Source organism: Panthera onca, chromosome B4 (genome assembly GCF_046562875.1).
Source record: "Panthera onca isolate mPanOnc1 chromosome B4, mPanOnc1 haplotype 2, whole genome shotgun sequence".
NCBI lineage: Eukaryota > Metazoa > Chordata > Mammalia > Carnivora > Felidae > Panthera > Panthera onca.
Genome location: NC_138345.1, coordinates 141,302,383 through 141,319,036, shown reverse-complemented (window position 1 = coordinate 141,319,036; position 16,654 = coordinate 141,302,383). Strand labels below are relative to the sequence as shown.

At 54.6% G+C, this 16,654-nt stretch overlaps 1 protein-coding gene across 1 annotated transcript; it reads left to right on the top strand.

The window, feature by feature from the left end:
• Nucleotides 1–36: 36 nt before the first annotated feature.
• LMF2 (lipase maturation factor 2) lies at nt 37–4,707 on the top strand. Its single transcript, XM_060656015.3, has 14 exons — nt 37–175; nt 661–914; nt 1,085–1,113; nt 1,246–1,463; nt 1,540–1,718; nt 2,169–2,310; nt 2,451–2,585; nt 2,656–2,761; nt 2,835–2,931; nt 3,001–3,183; nt 3,287–3,455; nt 3,581–3,692; nt 3,766–3,862; nt 3,954–4,707. Exons 1-14 carry the CDS (start codon nt 82–84, stop codon nt 4,257–4,259), a joined length of 2,121 nt encoding a protein of 706 aa, XP_060511998.2. The 5' UTR covers nt 37–81; the 3' UTR covers nt 4,260–4,707.
• Nucleotides 4,708–16,654: the final 11,947 nt, after the last annotated feature.

The window sequence follows — 16,654 nt, the reverse complement described above, 5'->3', positions numbered from 1 at the left end:
CGGCGGGGCGGGGCCGGCGGGGCGGGGCGGGGCCGGCGGGGCGTGCCCGAGGGCTGTTCTCCGGCCGGCCGCGTAGCGGACATGGCGGGCTCCCGGCTCCCGCGACAGCTCTTCCTTCAGGGCGTGGCCGCCGTCTTCATGTTCGCGTTCGCGTCCCTCTACACGCAGATCCCGGGTGAGGGCGCCGAGGGTGGGACACCTCCCGGCCCGCGCCCTGCGTCCCCTCCTCTCTCCGCCCGACACTCCGCTGACTGGGGGAGGGAGTAACGTCCAGGCCTCGGTGCCTGGGGTGGGGGCTTCGGTTCATGTCCTGCGGGCCGCGGGGGGCTTGGGGAGGTTTGAGGGTGTGCAGGTTCTGACTTGGCGCCGGGGCAGAATTCTGACGGGGGTGGGCGCAGACCTGGTGGGGCAGTTAGGAGATATGACCTGGAAGAGAGAACTCTCTCCGTTGGGCGGGAGGTCCTGACTTGGGAATTCCGGTAGACCTTCTGGGGCCTGATCTGGGAGGGGTTGGAGATCAGATTCTCACCCGGTTGCAAGAGTCTCCAGGTCCTGACCTAGGTTGGGGGAAGGGGTGGGTCCTGTGGGCCCAGACTGGTGGGGGGTGTCTAGCCTTGGGGGACAGTGTCCGGGGCCTGGCCCTGATGTGCACTCCCACAGGCCTGTATGGTGCCGAGGGCATCCTACCTGCGCGGAAGACGCTGAGGCCACAGGGCAAGGGGCGCTGGCAGCAGCTGTGGGAGACCCCGACCCTGCTGTGGGAGGCTCCGCAGCTCGGCCTAGACACCACGCAGGGCCTGGAGCTGCTGAGCCTGCTGGGCACCCTGCTGGCCCTGGGTGCGCTGCTGCTGCACCAGCTGCGCACCCTCCTCGTCTACCTGCTGCTCTGGGCTGCCTACCTGTCGGCCTACCAGGCAAGTGGGGGCTGCCTGCTGCCCGCTCCCCCCCCCCCCCCCGCACCACTGGGACCCATGTCACCAACTCTCTCCAGCCCTGTCCACCCTCCCGCTCACCCCTGTCTCTGCCTTGCCTGCCTCTGCAGACACCCGCCCCCCTGCCTCCCTGACAACCCTTCTCCCTGCAGGTGGGCCAGGTGTTTCTTTATTTCCAGTGGTGAGTGACTCCTGGGTGTGGGGCTGCAGGGGATGGGGTGGAGCGGGATATGTTTGCCTCTCCAGGGAGGACCCTCTGAGGGGAACAGCCTTGATGGGGAGGGGCCCTTTGTGCTGTTCCTTCTTCCCATAGGGATTCCCTGCTGCTGGAGACCGGCTTCCTGGCCGTGCTGGTGGCCCCCCTGAGACCGCGCCACCACCATAAGCAGGCCCCCCAGGGCGGGCTGGCAGGGGCCTTGCCCCACGAAGACCTCCCCTTCTGGCTGGTCCGCTGGCTGCTGTTTCGCCTCATGTTTGCCTCGGGTGTGGTCAAGCTGACCAGCCGTTGCCCCGCTTGGTGGGGGCTTACCGGTAAGGGTCCTATCCTGGACTTTGGGGCAGTCTTGGGGGTTCTGCCCAGCGCTGACCACCCATTTATCACCTGCAGCACTCACCTACCACTACGAGACACAGTGCCTGCCCACACCTGCCTCCTGGTTCACCCACCACCTGCCCGTCTGGCTGCACAAACTATGTGTGGTGGCCACCTTCCTCATTGAGATCGCAGTGCCTCCTCTGTTCTTCGCCCCTGTTCGCCGCCTGCGTTTGGCAGCTTTCTACTCCCAGGTGGGTGGGGACCTCAGCCGTCAGGAAAGTAGGATGTGGCCTTCTTCAGCACTGCCCAGCGGGTCCCACTAGGACCGGGTGGCTGTTGCAAGCAGTCCAGAAGGCCCGGTGGGTGGAGGGACAGGCTAATCCAGGATGTAAAGGCATGCCTGTGGGGCAAGGCTGTGGCGTCCCTAGAAGACGCCAGTGAAGTCAGCAGAGGCAGGTGCAGAAGGGCTGCACGAGGCATGCTGAGCTTGGGTTTCTTCCACGTGGTGGGAGCCACGGAAGGTATGAGCAGGGGGTAGAGGACAGTGGAATGAGAACATAACACAGGCCCGGGGATGATGAGGGGGGTGGGATGCCTGCAGGAGAGACCTAGGCACAGGGTGCGGCGGGGCTTGAAGCAGGCTCTGAAGGGCCAGGAAGGGGGTGGGCCTCAGGAACTCTCAGCGCAAACCCCCCCCCCAGGTTTTGTTGCAAGTCCTCATTATCATCACCGGCAACTATAACTTCTTCAACCTGCTCACGCTGGTGCTCACCACCGCTCTTCTGGATGACGGGCACCTGACTGCTACACCTGGCAACAGCCACTGCAAAAAGACAGCCAGTTGTGAGTGTCAGCTTGTCCCAGACGGTCAGACACTCTCAGCCCAACCACCCACCAGCAAGTTTCTTGCCCTCCACCACCCCCCGGGTGACCCCTGCTCTAGTTCCGCCCCGGCCCAAGACTATGACTGTCTTGCTCAACAGCCTGGCCCAGGACGCTGCTGGCTGTGCTGTCTCTGCTCTTGGAATTCGCCGTCTACGGGCTGCTAGCCTATGGTACCGTGCACTACTTCGGCCTGGAAGTTGACTGGGAGCAGCGTGCTGTCCACTCCAGAACCAGTGAGTGCCAGCTGGGGGGACCAGAGGGCAGAGCTGGACCGTCCCTCCTCACACCCCTTTCTCTCTGCAGCTTTTACCTTCCACCAGTTTTCCCAGTGGCTGAAAATGGTGACCCTGCCCACCATGTGGCTGGGGGTGGCCTCCCTCACCTGGGAACTGCTGACTGCCCTCTGGAGGTACGTGGCCCGAGGGGGTGGGGCAGAGCTGCGCCGGGCAGGCCTGACAGCACTCGGGTCCCCCGCCCCCCAGGTGGACCCAGGTGCGAGGGTGGCCGAGGAGGCTCTGCACTGCAGTCCAGCTGCTCATCTTCGGCACTGCCACGGCGGCCTTGTTTGTGATCAGCCTGGTGGGTAGCACTTGGGGAGGAGGGTGGGGTCCGGAGGGGCAGCACTGAGCCTTGCCCACCTGCCTCTAGGTGCCATACTCCTACATGGAACCCTCAACCCACGGGCGACTCTGGACTGGGGCCCACCGCCTGTTTGGCACCGTAGAGCACCTACAGCTGGCTAACTCCTACGGCCTCTTCCGCCGGATGACCGGTCTGGGTGGGCGGCCCGAAGTGGTGCTGGAGGGCAGCTATGACGGGCACCGCTGGGTGGTAAATGCTCCCGCGGGCCCCACGAGGCAGGGAGGGACCTGCAGAGGGCAGGGGGAGGGTCCGGCCAGTCCAGCGAGTTGTGTTAACCTGCTCTGCCGGGCAGGAGATCGAGTTCATGTACAAGCCCGGGAACGTGAGCCGGCCACCCCCCATCGTGGCGCCCCACCAGCCCCGCCTCGACTGGCAGATGTGGTTCGCAGCCTTGGGCCCACACTCTCACAGCCCCTGGTTCACGGGCCTGGTCCTGCGCCTGCTGCAGGGCAAGGAGCCTGGTGAGACCCCGTGGGGAGTTGGGGGTGGCTCACGGGAAGGGTAGGGTCTGGTGGGGGCAGGGTGTGTGTGAAGGGGAGGGTGGGGCCGAGAGAACATTGGCTGTGCTGAGCCCACTCCCTGGCAGTGATCCGCCTCATCCGGAACGACGTGACCAAGTACCCCTTCCACAAGCGGCCACCCACCTACCTGCGGGCCCAGCGCTACAAGTACTGGTTCTCACCTCCTGGGGAGCAGAGGTAAGGCCAGGGTGCCCAGTGGGAAGCTGGGGCCTGAGCTCAGGCAGCCCCTGAACGTCCCGCCCTGTTGCAGCCAGTGGTGGCGACGCCAGTGGGTAGAGGAATTCTTCCCACCGGTGTCCTTGGGGGACCCAACGCTGGACGTGCTGCTCAGACAGTTTGGCCTTCAGGTGGGAAGGCGTTAGGGAGGGGGAAGTGGCAGGGGTGACCCTCCCCCACAGGAGTGGTCCCCACGGACCTTCCTCAATCCTACACCCACAGGACAAGAGCCCACCCCGAGCCCGCAGCTCCAGCAACACCCTGGCCCAGGCCCTCCGCTGGGTCCGGAGACAGCTGTCTCCCCTGGAGCCTTCCACCCTGCTCTGGGGGCTCCTCGCCGCAGCGGGGGCCATCAGGGTCGTGCAGGCCCTGCATTCAAGGCCTCATTCCCCCCGGTCTTCCCCTCCGGGGAAGGAGGAGAAGCACAGGCCAGCCCCGAAGAGGGACTCTGGAGCTGCCACCAAACGAGCTGCCCCAGCCCCTGACAACTGTACGAGCAGTTCCCAGTCTCCGGGGAGGAAAAAATAGCTGCGTCTGTCAGCCACACGTCCGGAGAGGGTCAGGGTCCCCAGCACGTCTCTGGCCTTCTGCCGCAGGACATGATCCAGCCAGCGTGCCTTAGCCAACTGCCACGACAGATGCAGGATGGGGTGCCATCCTCCGGGGGGGCTCTGGCTTCCCTGCTGCGCAGAGGGCCCACTCCCCAGACACACACCAACCGTGCCCTCCCCGGGCCATCTCCTGGCCTTGACCCACGAGGCAGGCATGTGACCCAGCTCAAGGTCTTTGCCGGGACATTGTACCAGGGCTGGGGAAGCCCTTTCCCTCTGTAGGGATCCAAGCCTGATGCCCCAGCCACAGTTCCTGCACCAGAGCGTCTGAGGCTGACTTGCTGGGGCATCGAGGGAGAGGGAAGACAGTCCTGAGACTCCTGCCATTTGGGTCCAGGAACCAATAAAGGTGTCTCTGTGCTTGACCACGCGTCGGATGTTTTCTTCCCACTTTGGAGTCCTGAGGACAGCGGACCTTCCCCTACCCCTGGTAGTGGACACAGCTCGTGCTGTCCAGCTGATAGCTGGCCTGGCTTGGTGGATGCCTTCATTCTCCCGCCCTCAACGTTCCCCTCTGAAACAGACATAAGCACACGCTGGGGCACGGCCTGGCCGACCTATCCGCTCCACACATCAAGTCTGCGAGGCCAGTGGCACAATGTAGGGCCTGGAAGCATCCAAGGGCCCGAGAACTCACCAGAACCTGGGCCCTGCTTTCTTTGCTTGTCCTGCTTCCTCATCTCAGGGAACGGCTGAAAGGTCAGAGCCCTGGACCTCCCTTGGGCAGGGGTGAAGGAAGGACAGGTGGGAGGGGCAGGGCGGGCACCACAGGCACCAGGTCAGGGAGGTGTTGAGTAGCATTCAGCAGAATGAAAACCCATCACGCCTCGGGCAGAGTGGCACAGGGTGTGGGTGGGGAGAGGAAGGAGAAGGCCCTGGGTCAAGGGCAGAGGAGGGAGAATGCATCTGACCACCCAGGAAGACGAATGTGGAAGCAGGTATTGAGGGCAACACTCAGGTTTCTGTTTGGGGTTCTGTGGTCAGTCAGGAGGTCCCCGCCCTCCCTGAGAACTTGTAGCCCAGCCGGCCCGGACTCTGTCCTCAGCCCCCAACTCTCATGCTCTGGTCCCATGGATACCTCGTCAGCCCCCAGTGTGCTCAGCTCCCTCCCCCATGTCACTGAACCCCTCTTTGATGTGAACACGACCCATGCTCAGCCCGTGCCCACAGCCACGCGTGGTTTACATGGACCTGTGACCTGTGTTTTCGGGTGCCTTCAAAGGTGCTCTTACACGCAGATTAAATGATCTATAAATTGACTTTTGCCTGAAGACAGTAAAGTATTTAAAATTTTAAAACCTGAGGGCACCTGGGTGGCTCAATCTGTTAAGCATCTGACTTCGGCTCATGGTTCATGAGTTCAAAACCCACGTCAGGCTCTGTGCCGACAGCTCAGAGCAAGGAGGCTGCTTCAGATTCTGTCTCCCTATCTCTGCCTCTCCCCTGCCCGCACTCTGTCTCTCCAAAGATAAATAAGTGTTAAAAAAAATAATAAATTTTAAAAATCTGTTGCTTTTCTTTAGACTTTTTTTTTGAGAGAGAGAGCGCACCTGCACACACACGTGAGAGGGAGTGGGGGGGGGGGTGCAGAGGGAGAAAGAGAATCCCTAGCAGGTTCCGCGCTCAGCGCACAGTCCCGTGCAGGCCTCTATCTCACAACGCTGTGATCCTGGGAACATGACCTGAACCAAAATCAAGAGTCAGACGTTTAACCGACTGAGCCATCCAGGCTCCCCTTCCTTCAGGCTTTTAAACTCAGTTTGCGAATCTCTTTTCGGTTTTTGTTTTGTTTCCTGTAAAAATTTCCTTAAGGTATAGTTCACGTGCCATACAATTCACACCCTTAAAATGCGGTGGGCTCACAGAGTGGTGCATCCATCACTTCAGTCGATGTTAAAACTTCATCCTCTCGGGAACCCCCGTTCCCCTTACCTGGCATCTTGCAACCCCTCCTTATCATGCCCTCTGCAACCACACATCTGCTGTCTCTATGGTGTTACCTGTTCTGGACATTCCATGTGAGTAGAATCACACAGTCTAGAAGTCTAGAATCCAGAAGTCTGGCTTCTTTCACTCAGCATGTTTCCAAGATTCATCCACGTAGTAGCGTGTGTGAGAGCTTCACTCTTTTTTTTTTTTTTTTTTTAACATTTTTTATTTATTTTTGGGACAGAGAGAGACAGAGCATGAACGGGGGAGGGGCAGAGAGAGAGGGAGACACAGAATCGGAAACAGGCTCCAGGCTCTGAGCCATCAGCCCAGAGCCTGACGCGGGGCTCGAACTCACGGACCGCGAGATCGTGACCTGGCTGAAGTCGGACGCTTAACCGACTGCGCCACCCAGGCGCCCCGCTTCACTCCTTTTTTATGGCTGGATACTATTCTGTTGTGTTTTCACACCACATTTTGATTATTTATTTACCCATCGATGCATATTTGGGTTGTTCCCACCTTTTGGCTATTGAGCATAATAGAAATGAACATTGACAGGCAAGTATACGTGTGAGTCCCTGCTTTCCATTATTTTGGGCACACACCTAGGAGTAGAATTGCAGGATCTGGCAATTCTATGGCTAAATTTTCAGGAAACACCAAACTGTTTGTTATAGCAGGTGCCCCATTTTACATTCCCTCCAGGAATATACCGCAGTTCAAATTTCAAATTTATCCATATACTCACTAACATTTGTTATTTCCCTTTTTTTTTTTTTATGGTGATACTCATTCTATTGGGTCTGAAATGGTATTGCGTGCAGTTTGGGTTTTGCGTTTGCCTAACGACTAACGATGTTGAGCAACTTCATGTGCTCATTGACTATGTGCATATTTTTGAAGAAATGTCTATGCAGGTCCTTGGCCTGTTTTGTTTTGTTTAGAGAGAGAGAGAGAGTACGCTCACACGAGCAGGGGAGAGGGGCAGAGGGAGAGGGAGAGAATCTCAAGCAGGCTCTGCGCTGTCAGCACAGAGCCTGACACAGGGCTCGATCCCACAGTCCTGGGATCCTGACTTGAGCTGAAACCAAGAGTCTGATACTCAACCGACTGAGGCATCCAGGCCCCCCTATTTTTGTATCTTTATTTTTTATTTCTTCTTTGCCTGTTTTTCATCAGTTATTTGCTTTTTGTTATTGAGTTGTAGGTTTTTGTATATTCTGCATATTAACCTTTCATCAGATACATGATTTGCAAATATTTTCCCATTCTGCAGACTAACTGTTCACTCTGTAGTGTTCTTCAATGCACAAAAGTTTTTAATTTTTATGAAGTCAAATGTATCTGTTTTTTCTTCTTTCCTTGTACTTTGGCGTCACATCCCAGAAATCATTGTCAGATTCAAGGAAGATTTCCCCCTATGTTTCTTCTAAGAGTTTCATAATTTTAGCTCTTACATTTAGGTCTTTGATCCGTGTTGAGTTAATTTTGCATATAGTGTGAGGTAGGGGTCTAACTTCATCTTCTGCATGTGGATATCCAGTTTTCTCAACACCATTTTTGAAAAGACTGCTTCCCTTTCCCCCATTGAATGGTCTCAGCACTCTTGTCAAAAACCAACTGACCATATATGCAAGGACTTTATTTCTGGAATCTCTGATCTATTGCTTTGGTCTGTATATCTGTCTTTATGAAGGTTCTACCGTGTTTTGTCTACTGTAGCTTTGTAGTAACTTTTGAAATTGGGAAATGCAAGTCCTCCAGCATTCTTCTCTCTCAAACTCTTTTGACTATTTGGGATCCCTTGAGACTCCATGTTAATTTTAGGATGGGAGCACCTGGGTGGCTTAGCTGGTTGAGCATCAGACTTCAGCTCTGATCATGACCTCACCATTCATGAGTTCGAGCCCTGCATTGGGCACGTTGCTATCAGCACTGAGTCCACTTGGGATGCTCCATCTCCCTCTCTCTGCCCCTCCCCTGCTCTCTCTCTCTCTCTCTCAAAAATAAATAAAAATTTTTAAAAGTAATAATAATTTTAGGATGGATTTTTCTATGCAGTGCAGTGGGATTGCACTGGCTCTGTAGCCTGCTTTGGTAATATTCTCATCTTAACAAAATTAAGTCTCCCCATCCATGTATTTTAATTTTCTGTCCTCTATTTAAATCTAGCAGGGTTTTGGTTTTGTTGGGGTTTTTTTTCTTTTCTTTTTCTCTTTCTTTCTTTTTCTTTTTTTTTTTTTTTTTTTAGATCTGGTAGGTTTTAGCAATAATTCTGGGAAGGTTAAATTTGTAATTTTTTTCTCAAAAAAAATTTTAATGCTTATTTATTTTTGAGAGAGAGAGAGACAGAGTGTGAGCAGTGGAGGGGCAGAGAGAGAGGGAGACACAGAATCTGAGGCAGGCTCCAGGCTCTGGGCTGTCCACACAGAGCCCGACAACCCACAAGCCATGAGATCATGACCTGAGCCAAAGCCGGACACTCAACTGACTGAGCCACCCAGGCGCCACTTTAAAAAATTGTTTTAATGTTTATTTTTTGGAGAGAAAGAGAGAGTAGTAGAGGGGCAGAGAGAGAGGGAGACACAGATTCCGAAGCAAGCTCCAGGCTCTGAACTGTCAGCACAGATCCCGACACAGGGCTCAAATTCACGAACTGGGACATCATGACCTGAGCCGAAGTCGGACGCTTAACCAACGGAGCCACCCACGCACCCTTAATCTGTAAATCCTAAATGCCTGAAATACTTTAACTGCTCTACAAATTTAATTTTAATTTATTTGTTAACCCTTCAGTTGTCTGACCAACACAATCTTTCCAAGCTTCAAAAGAAGCATGAATGAACATACAAATGCAGTGAACCAACACTTCTCTTGAATGTCCCCACACCACAAACTAAGACTGACCGTGGCCAAAATCTCGGCCTGGCCTGGCCTGGCCTAGTGAAGACACACTGTCCCTGGACACAGTTGGGTTTGAGAGCCTATTCCCAGCTCCAAATTAGGAGTCGAGCACGGCCAGGTTAGAATACGGCCCCATATAGCTCCAGGGTAGAGCCACGTTTCTCCCTTTTCTGGCTTCCAGAAAGAAAGGCGACAAGGGGCAGAGTGGCTCCTCCCACCCAGACTCATGAGAATGCAGATTCCCCACCCACAGGAAATCTGACGCAACATGTGACCCCCTGGGGTGCCCGGGACCCTGATGAATCCATCTTCCTAACGTACACTCCCCTCCCCCTACAAGCGATGGTCTCACCAATACAAGGCGGCCATTCCACACCCTGCACAAAAACCCTAGGTCACACCAAGGCACAGAGGCACCCAAAATCTGGTCCATGCCTGCACCCACGTCACCTGCAGGTTCCAGCATGACACCTACCTTCCCTTGAGCTCAGCACAATTCTGTCTCCAAATTCTGCATTTCACATGCTAGACTGTGAAGTTAGCCACCGGGGAAGAAAACAAAAATTGGGGGGCACCTGACTGGCTCAGTCGGTTGAGCGTCCGACGTCAGCTCAGGTCATGATCTTGAGGTTTGTGAGTTCAAGCCCCACCTCGGGCTCACTGCTGTCAGCCTGTCACCGCAGAGCCCACTTTGGATATTCTGTCCTTCTCGCTCTTCCCCTCCGCCACTTGCACTCTCTCAAAAAGAAGTAAACGTCAAAAAAAAAAAAAATTGGTCAGTGTTTGAAGGACAGCAAAGAAAAAACACAGGTTATGTTTAAATGCTTAGTTACGCATTTTGAAGAAGAGAGAGGGAAAGGCGGAGAGAGAGAGGGAGAGAGAGAGAATCCCAATCGGGCTCTGTACTATCAGCACAGAGTCCGACTTGGAACTCCATCTCAGGAAAGGTGACATCATGACCTGAGCCCGAGAGTCAGACGCTCAACCAGCCGAGCCACCCAGGGGCCCCCGGGTTGTGTTCATTTCAGCAACTCTGCATCGGAGTTGCTTGGGCCTATCTACACAGGGTGCTGCAGTCTTCCACCGATGCCGGCCAGAGACTTGGCAGTTCTCGGGCATCCGGGGGTCACCTGGAGCATCCCGAGGCCTCTCAGTCCCGCACCGGCAGCCCTTTCCCCGTGGAGGCCAGCACCAGTCACACGCTGCCTGCCCAACCCACAGCAGAGGCACTCCGCACAGCTGTGTGTTTAGCCATGTCCAGTCCCAGGGAAGCGCTGCCACGTCTGGGGAAAAGCATTGCTTCCTTGAGAACCACCTTTCACGATGCAGCGTTCCCAGAGTCACCGAAATGGACCGCGACACTTTCACCGGGGGACCCAGGGTGCGGGAGTGCGAGATGCTCACTGGATGGCTCCCGGACACTGCACTCCAGGCTCGCCGCGCGGGGCGTTCTCTGCAGCCTGACTCCCGAGGGCATTGTCTGCAAGCTGGCACCGTGGCCGGGGCTTCGACTGCCTGCTCCATTATTCCATCAGATCATTGATTTGGGGGTCATGGGGCATAGGCGGGGCCCACTGATACCAGCCTCTGTTTTCCGCCTTTCGCTCGGAAGAACACGTTGGGCCAGAGGCACAGTTGTGCGGGATACGTCGGTGATGGGCGCTCACGAGTTAATGGACAGCGATGCGGGAGGAAGCACAGGGGACGAGGACGGCAAGTCTGAATCGGTACAAAAGGGTGTTGGCGATACCGCCCGGCATCACAGACAGCATCTGCCGCGGAGATTGACGGCACCCCTGGGGCGGGGGCGTGCTGCTGGCCCCGGGGGTTGGTGAGAGAGCTCCATATGGCTGTGCTCAGAAACGGCCCCCACTTCAGCCCTCACGGAGCCCACAGAGCGGTTGTTCGGTCTCAGGACTCCTTTACGTTCTTTTTTTTTTTTTTTTAATTTTTTTAATGTTGGTTTTTGAGAGAGAGACAGAGCGTGAGCAGGCAAGGGGCAGAGAGAGAGGGAGACACAGAATCCGAAGCAGGCTCCAGGCTCTGAGCTGTCAGCACAGAGCCCGACGCGGGGCTTGAACTCACAGACCGCGAGATCATGACCTGAACCGAAGTCGGACGCTTAACCGACTGAGCCACCCAGGTGCCCCAAGACTCCTTCATATTCTTAAAGCTCGAGGACACCCTGGGGTGCCTGGGTGGCTCAGTTAAGCTTAAGCGTCCATTGACTTCGGCTCAGGTCATGATCTCATGGTTCAGTTCGGTGTCGAGTTCGAGCCCCACGTGGGGCTCTGTGCTGGCAGCTCAGAGCCTGGAGCCTGCTTTGGATTCTGTGTCTCCCTCTCTCTCTGGTCCTCCCCTGCTCATGCTCTGTCTCTCTCTCTCTCTCAAAAAAAAAAATAAATAAACATTAAAAATTGAGGACTCCAAAGAGCTTTTGTTTCGGAGGTATTATATCTATCAATATCTACCACGTTGAAATTGAACTGAGAAATTCTTTAAAAATTTACTTACTAATGTTATTTAACTATATAAATAAGCTCACTACACATTACCACGAAGACAAATTTTTAATGAAAAATAACCGTGTTCAAAAAAATTAAGATGAGTGCCATAGATTTTCTTTTTTTGTTAGTTTGTTTTTAAAAGTAAAGTACAGCCAACATGAGGCTCAGACTTATGACCCTGAAATCAAGAGTCACATGCTCTAGCAACTGAGCCAGCCAGGAGCCCCAAGAGTAGCATACTTTACGTTTTTGCAAAATCTCTTTAATGTCAGGCTTCTCATATCTGCTTTTTTGGCCAAACTATTGCAGTATGTTTTTGGTTGAAGTATATGAGGAAAACCTGGCCTCACACAGATATGTAGCTGGAAAAGGGAAGAATATTTTAGAAACTTTTTCAGATCACCGTGGGTGTTCTTCTTTAATACCATATCAAAACTACACATAGTCACTTCTCGGTGGTTCATTGCAATTGGAATATGAAACCATCCCAATGAACTTTTTGTCCTCTGTCCCATGAGAACCCACTGGTGCATCCTACACAATGCAAGGAGCATCATATGTTGGTCATGTAGACAATATCAGTTCATTGAGTTACACCGGTCTTCCGAATGCTGACGCATGACATCGTACGACCTGAAAAAATCCCGTTCATTAATATCACCACCAATCTCATCCTAAAACTGAGTCTAAGGAAGCTGTCATTTCACAGCTGCGGGCACAGGTTTTCCCAAATCCTGTTTTTGTTTGAAGGCTAAATTTTATTATTGGCAACAAATGCTACCATTGTTTTTCTCGAAGCGACGGGCTCATTTTGTTCATTTTTAAGAAAATGCCTGCCGATTCAGGTCATGATGTCACGGTTCATGAGATCGAGCCCCGCGTCGGGCTCTGTACTGATGGCTTGGAGCCTGCTTGGGATTCTCTCTCTGCCCCTCCCATTCTCTCTCTCTCTCTCTAAATGTAAATAAACTTTAAAAAGTCTTTATAAAAAGAAAAGAAACAAGAAAATGCCCTGCCCAATGCCCGAGACCAAATACCTACAGTCTGTCCAGTAGGTGTTGTTCCAGGGAAAAGGCTTCTATAGCTTCAGCAGAAGCGCCTCATGTGTCCAAAAACGGACGTCCCGTTTTGCCACATAAAAGGTTAAAAAGACCCACACTCAAAGATAGAGATTTAAGAATATTAATGACGTTTACGACTTCGTTCTTAGGAAAACTGACCTTGTTGTGACTTGGGGTGTGCGGTGTTGGACGGTCAGGGCCGGGTCAGGACGCAGTCTCAGCTGGTGTGTGGCAGAGTGGGCAAACCCCTGGCCCACCGCGTCACCTGGACGTCAGCTCGGTGCAAAAGGCAGGTGACCTCATGGGCCCCTGAAAGGGCCTTAGGGGCACCAGAAGAACCACTGTCTCAGTGCAGATCGTTTCTGCATTCAGGCCATGCCTGGAGCCTGAGATGGAAAGATTCGAACTTGCCATTATTTCCTTCTTGGGCCGTCTGTGCCCTGGGAGCGGCCCCCTTGCTCCAGTGCTTGCTCGTTGTCCCCCAGGCCTGGCCATCCGCGAGCTTCCTGCTCCAGCAGGCCGCGGACTGCCGGCTCCCCTCCGGTTCCCGCACAGCGCTCCAACTTTCTGCCTTAGATGGGCCTGAGGACAACTTCCAGATTCCTCTAAGGCTCTGTTGCTTGCAACCCACCTTCTCGGAGGGAACCCACGGGCCCATTCAAAGAGAAACCCGACGAATCAGAGGCGCCCTGGAAGGCTGAGCCTGGGGCAACGGGGAGAGGCAGACCAGGGCGGCTAGAGCAGGAAGAGGGACGCTGCAGGGGTAGGGGCCGGGGTGGGGATGCCAGCAGGCGGGAGAGCCAAGCCCTCCTCCTGCCTGCAGGCTCCTCGGCTGCCTCAGTGCCTGGAGCCCAGTGAGGCCTGATAGTCCCCAGGGGGACAGAAAGATGGGGCCCTGGCCCACACTGCGCTACCCACCCTGGTGCTATGGCAAGGGACAGAGACAGGGTCTGGGGGCTGGGGACAGGAGCAAAGATGGCCTCTTCTGCTCTGCACGGGGAAGGCCCCCCAGGGATGGATCCAGAGACTCAGCCTGCCGAGCACCGCGCCACCCCCCCCCCCCCCCCCCGCTCTCCCCCCCCACGGAGCAGCTCCGGGGAGGGACCCTGCACTTGCACTGCCAGAGTTCACCGGAGGGAGCAGCAGAGGCTGCCCACTACTGGGGAGGCTGCCCAGGGATGGCGCAAGAGAACAGTCTTCCAGAAGGAAGCAAGTCCGACACATTTGAGCCCGCACTCTCCTGAGGTGGGAGCGGGGGAGAGGTACACGGGGAGAAGCAGGGCCGGGAAGGCGGTGGGTAACTCCACCTCCAGTGGCCACATCAGGGGGTGGAGTGGAGGCGAACGTTCAAGAGCGAGTCTTTAGCCCCCAACGTGTGGATATGAAATACCGTCTCCCCCTCAGAGAAGCCAGGGCTCCCTGGCAGCTTCCAGGTCTGGGGCAGCCTCCGGGGTAAGCTGTTGGGGAAGGTCGTGGAGAGGACATTACCACCTGCACCCGTGAACTGGACCCTGGCAATCGAGGGCTCCTCACCCCTCCCCCGTCTTTGCCGCGTGCATCCCACTGCCTCCCCCCCCCCTCGCTCCCTGAAGCTGCTCCAAGGATAGCGATGTGGGGTGGAGACCAACTGGATGGTCTATGTGACTGAAGCCGCTCAAGTCCTGAGTGTAAACTTTCAAGATTCTATCCTTAGTTTTTAAAAAATAATCTCTCGCCCAGCGTGGGCCTCCACCTCATGACCCTGAGATCAAGAGTGACGCACCCTACCGACTGCGCCAGCCGGGTGCCCCTAAACCTCTGAGATTCCCGCGGGCAGATGCAAAGATCCAGGAGCCTTGTGGCCGCCCCAGACAAGCCTCACGTGTAGGCTCCTTGGTTGTTAAACCTGCCACCTACCAACCTGGAGCGGCCTGGCCCTTTGGCATCTTCCTGCCCTCTGCCAATGGCGGCTGGTTTCGGATTACAACTGAAAGGCTCTGGAGGGGCTCGAGAACAAACAGTCCCCCAAAGGTGTCCGCATCAAATCCCTGGAATTTGTAAACATGACCTTATTTAGAAAAAGCATCTTGGGGCACCTGGGTGCCTCAGTCAGTTGAGCTCCGAAGAAGTCGACTCAGGTCATGGTCTTGGGGTTTCTGAGTTCAAGCTCCGCTTCAGGCTCTGTGCACACAGCTCAGAGCCTGGAGCCTGGATTGTGTGTGTGTGTCTCTCTCTCTGCCCCTCCCGCGCTCTGACTCTGTCTCTGTCTCCCTCTTTCTCAAAAGTAAATAAACATAAAAAAAAAAAAAAAAAAAAAAAAAAAAAAGGAAAAGCATCTTGCAGCCCCTGGGGGACTCAGTCGGTTGAACGTCCAGCTCTTAACTTTGGCTCAGGTCATGATCTCATGGTTCTTGGGTTCGAGCCCCAAACTGGGCTTTGTGCTGACAGTGCAGAGCCTGCTTCGGATTCTCTCTCTTCCTCTCTCTGCCGCCCCCCCACTTGTACACTCATGCATGCTCTCCCTCTCTCAAAATAAACTTAAAAAAAGAAAAGAAAAAGCATCTTGTGCATGTGGTGAAGTTAGGGATATTGAGATGAGGGATGATCTTGGGTTACCTGGATGGGCCTGGTGCCATGACTGGGTCTCATAAGAGAGAGGCAGAAGGTACAGGTAAATGGAGAAGGCATGAGAAGACAGAGCAGAGGTGGAGTCACAAGCCGGGGGGTGCAGGCAGCCCCCCGAGGCCAGAAGAGGCAAGGATGCTTCCTCCCTGGAGCCCGTGGAGGGAGCACAACTCTGCCCAACACTGTGATCTCAGGCTTCTGGCTTCCAGAACTCGAGAGTATAAATTTTTGCTTTAAGCCAACAAATTTGTGGTAATTTGTTACAAAAACACAGGAAATTACCACAGTCTGGGTGTCTTATCACCAGACAGCAGGACACCCACCAGAGACTGTTGCGGCCACGTCAGAAGGACCTGGGAGCCATCTGGAAGCTGTACCCCAGCCCTGGCCGAGGGGAGTCTGAGTACCAGCGAGGGTGATAAAATCAAGGAACCAAAGCACAAATATGCTGAAATCTACATGTTCTTTTTTGTTTTTAATATTTTTTAAATGTTTACTTACTTATTTTTGAGAGAGAGAGACAGATCGCAAGCAGGGGAGGAAGCTTCTCTTTAAGCAGTGTTCCCTCAGATGACTGAGGAGGCCGGGGGCCAGGACATCATAGCTCCGCCCTCTAATGGGTTAGGGCTGCTAGGTGGACCTGAACAGAGTGGCTTCAACACCACAAAAGACAGCCTGTGGCCCCTGGGAAAGAATATGCCACTGCCTCTAAAGCACCCTTGCCCCCACAAGCCAAGTCTTAATCTGATTAAGCCTCCATGTGCAAGTAGTAGGAAATACCGGAGAAATGTTAATAAATACCATGGGGATGCAATTAGCAAAATCTCAACAGAAGGAAATTCCTTGATCCACTTTTGTCCAAGAAATAAGTTGCTAGAGGGGCGCCTGGGGGGCTCAGTCGGTGGAGGGTCCGACTTCGGCTCAGGTCGTGGTCTCACGGCTCGGTTCGTGAGTTCGAGCCCCGCCTTGGGCTCTGTGCTGACAGCTTAGAGCCTGGAGCCTGCTTTGGAGTCTGTCTCTCTACCCCTCACCTGCTCACGCTCTGTCTCTCTTTCAAAAATAAACAAACACTGAAAGAAATGTAAAGAAATAAGCTGCTAGAAGGTAGAGGGGAATCCGGTGCTAAACTGCAGTGCTGAGGGACACATACTTGGGGTTTGCCAACCCCAGGCGAGGGCTGCACCGTGGGGCACGGGAAGGCCCTGGGGTGCTATCTGTGGCTTGAGCTCACCGCACTTACCCTGCACACGGTCCATGAGGTTTTATGCCGTCTGCTCTCCTAGCTATCAAGTGTTCTGCTTTGT

Excerpts from the sequence above, each read along its gene's own strand:
- LMF2 (XM_060656015.3), top strand. The coding sequence starts at position 82 with ATGGCGGGCTCCCGGCTCCCGCGACAGCTCTTCCTTCAGGGCGTGGCC. Across the intron at positions 1,719-2,168 it reads TGGCAGCTTTCTACTCCCAG|GTTTTGTTGCAAGTCCTCAT; the intron begins GTGGGTGGGGAC and ends CCCCCCCCCCAG. Across the intron at positions 3,456-3,580 it reads GCTGCAGGGCAAGGAGCCTG|TGATCCGCCTCATCCGGAAC; the intron begins GTGAGACCCCGT and ends ACTCCCTGGCAG.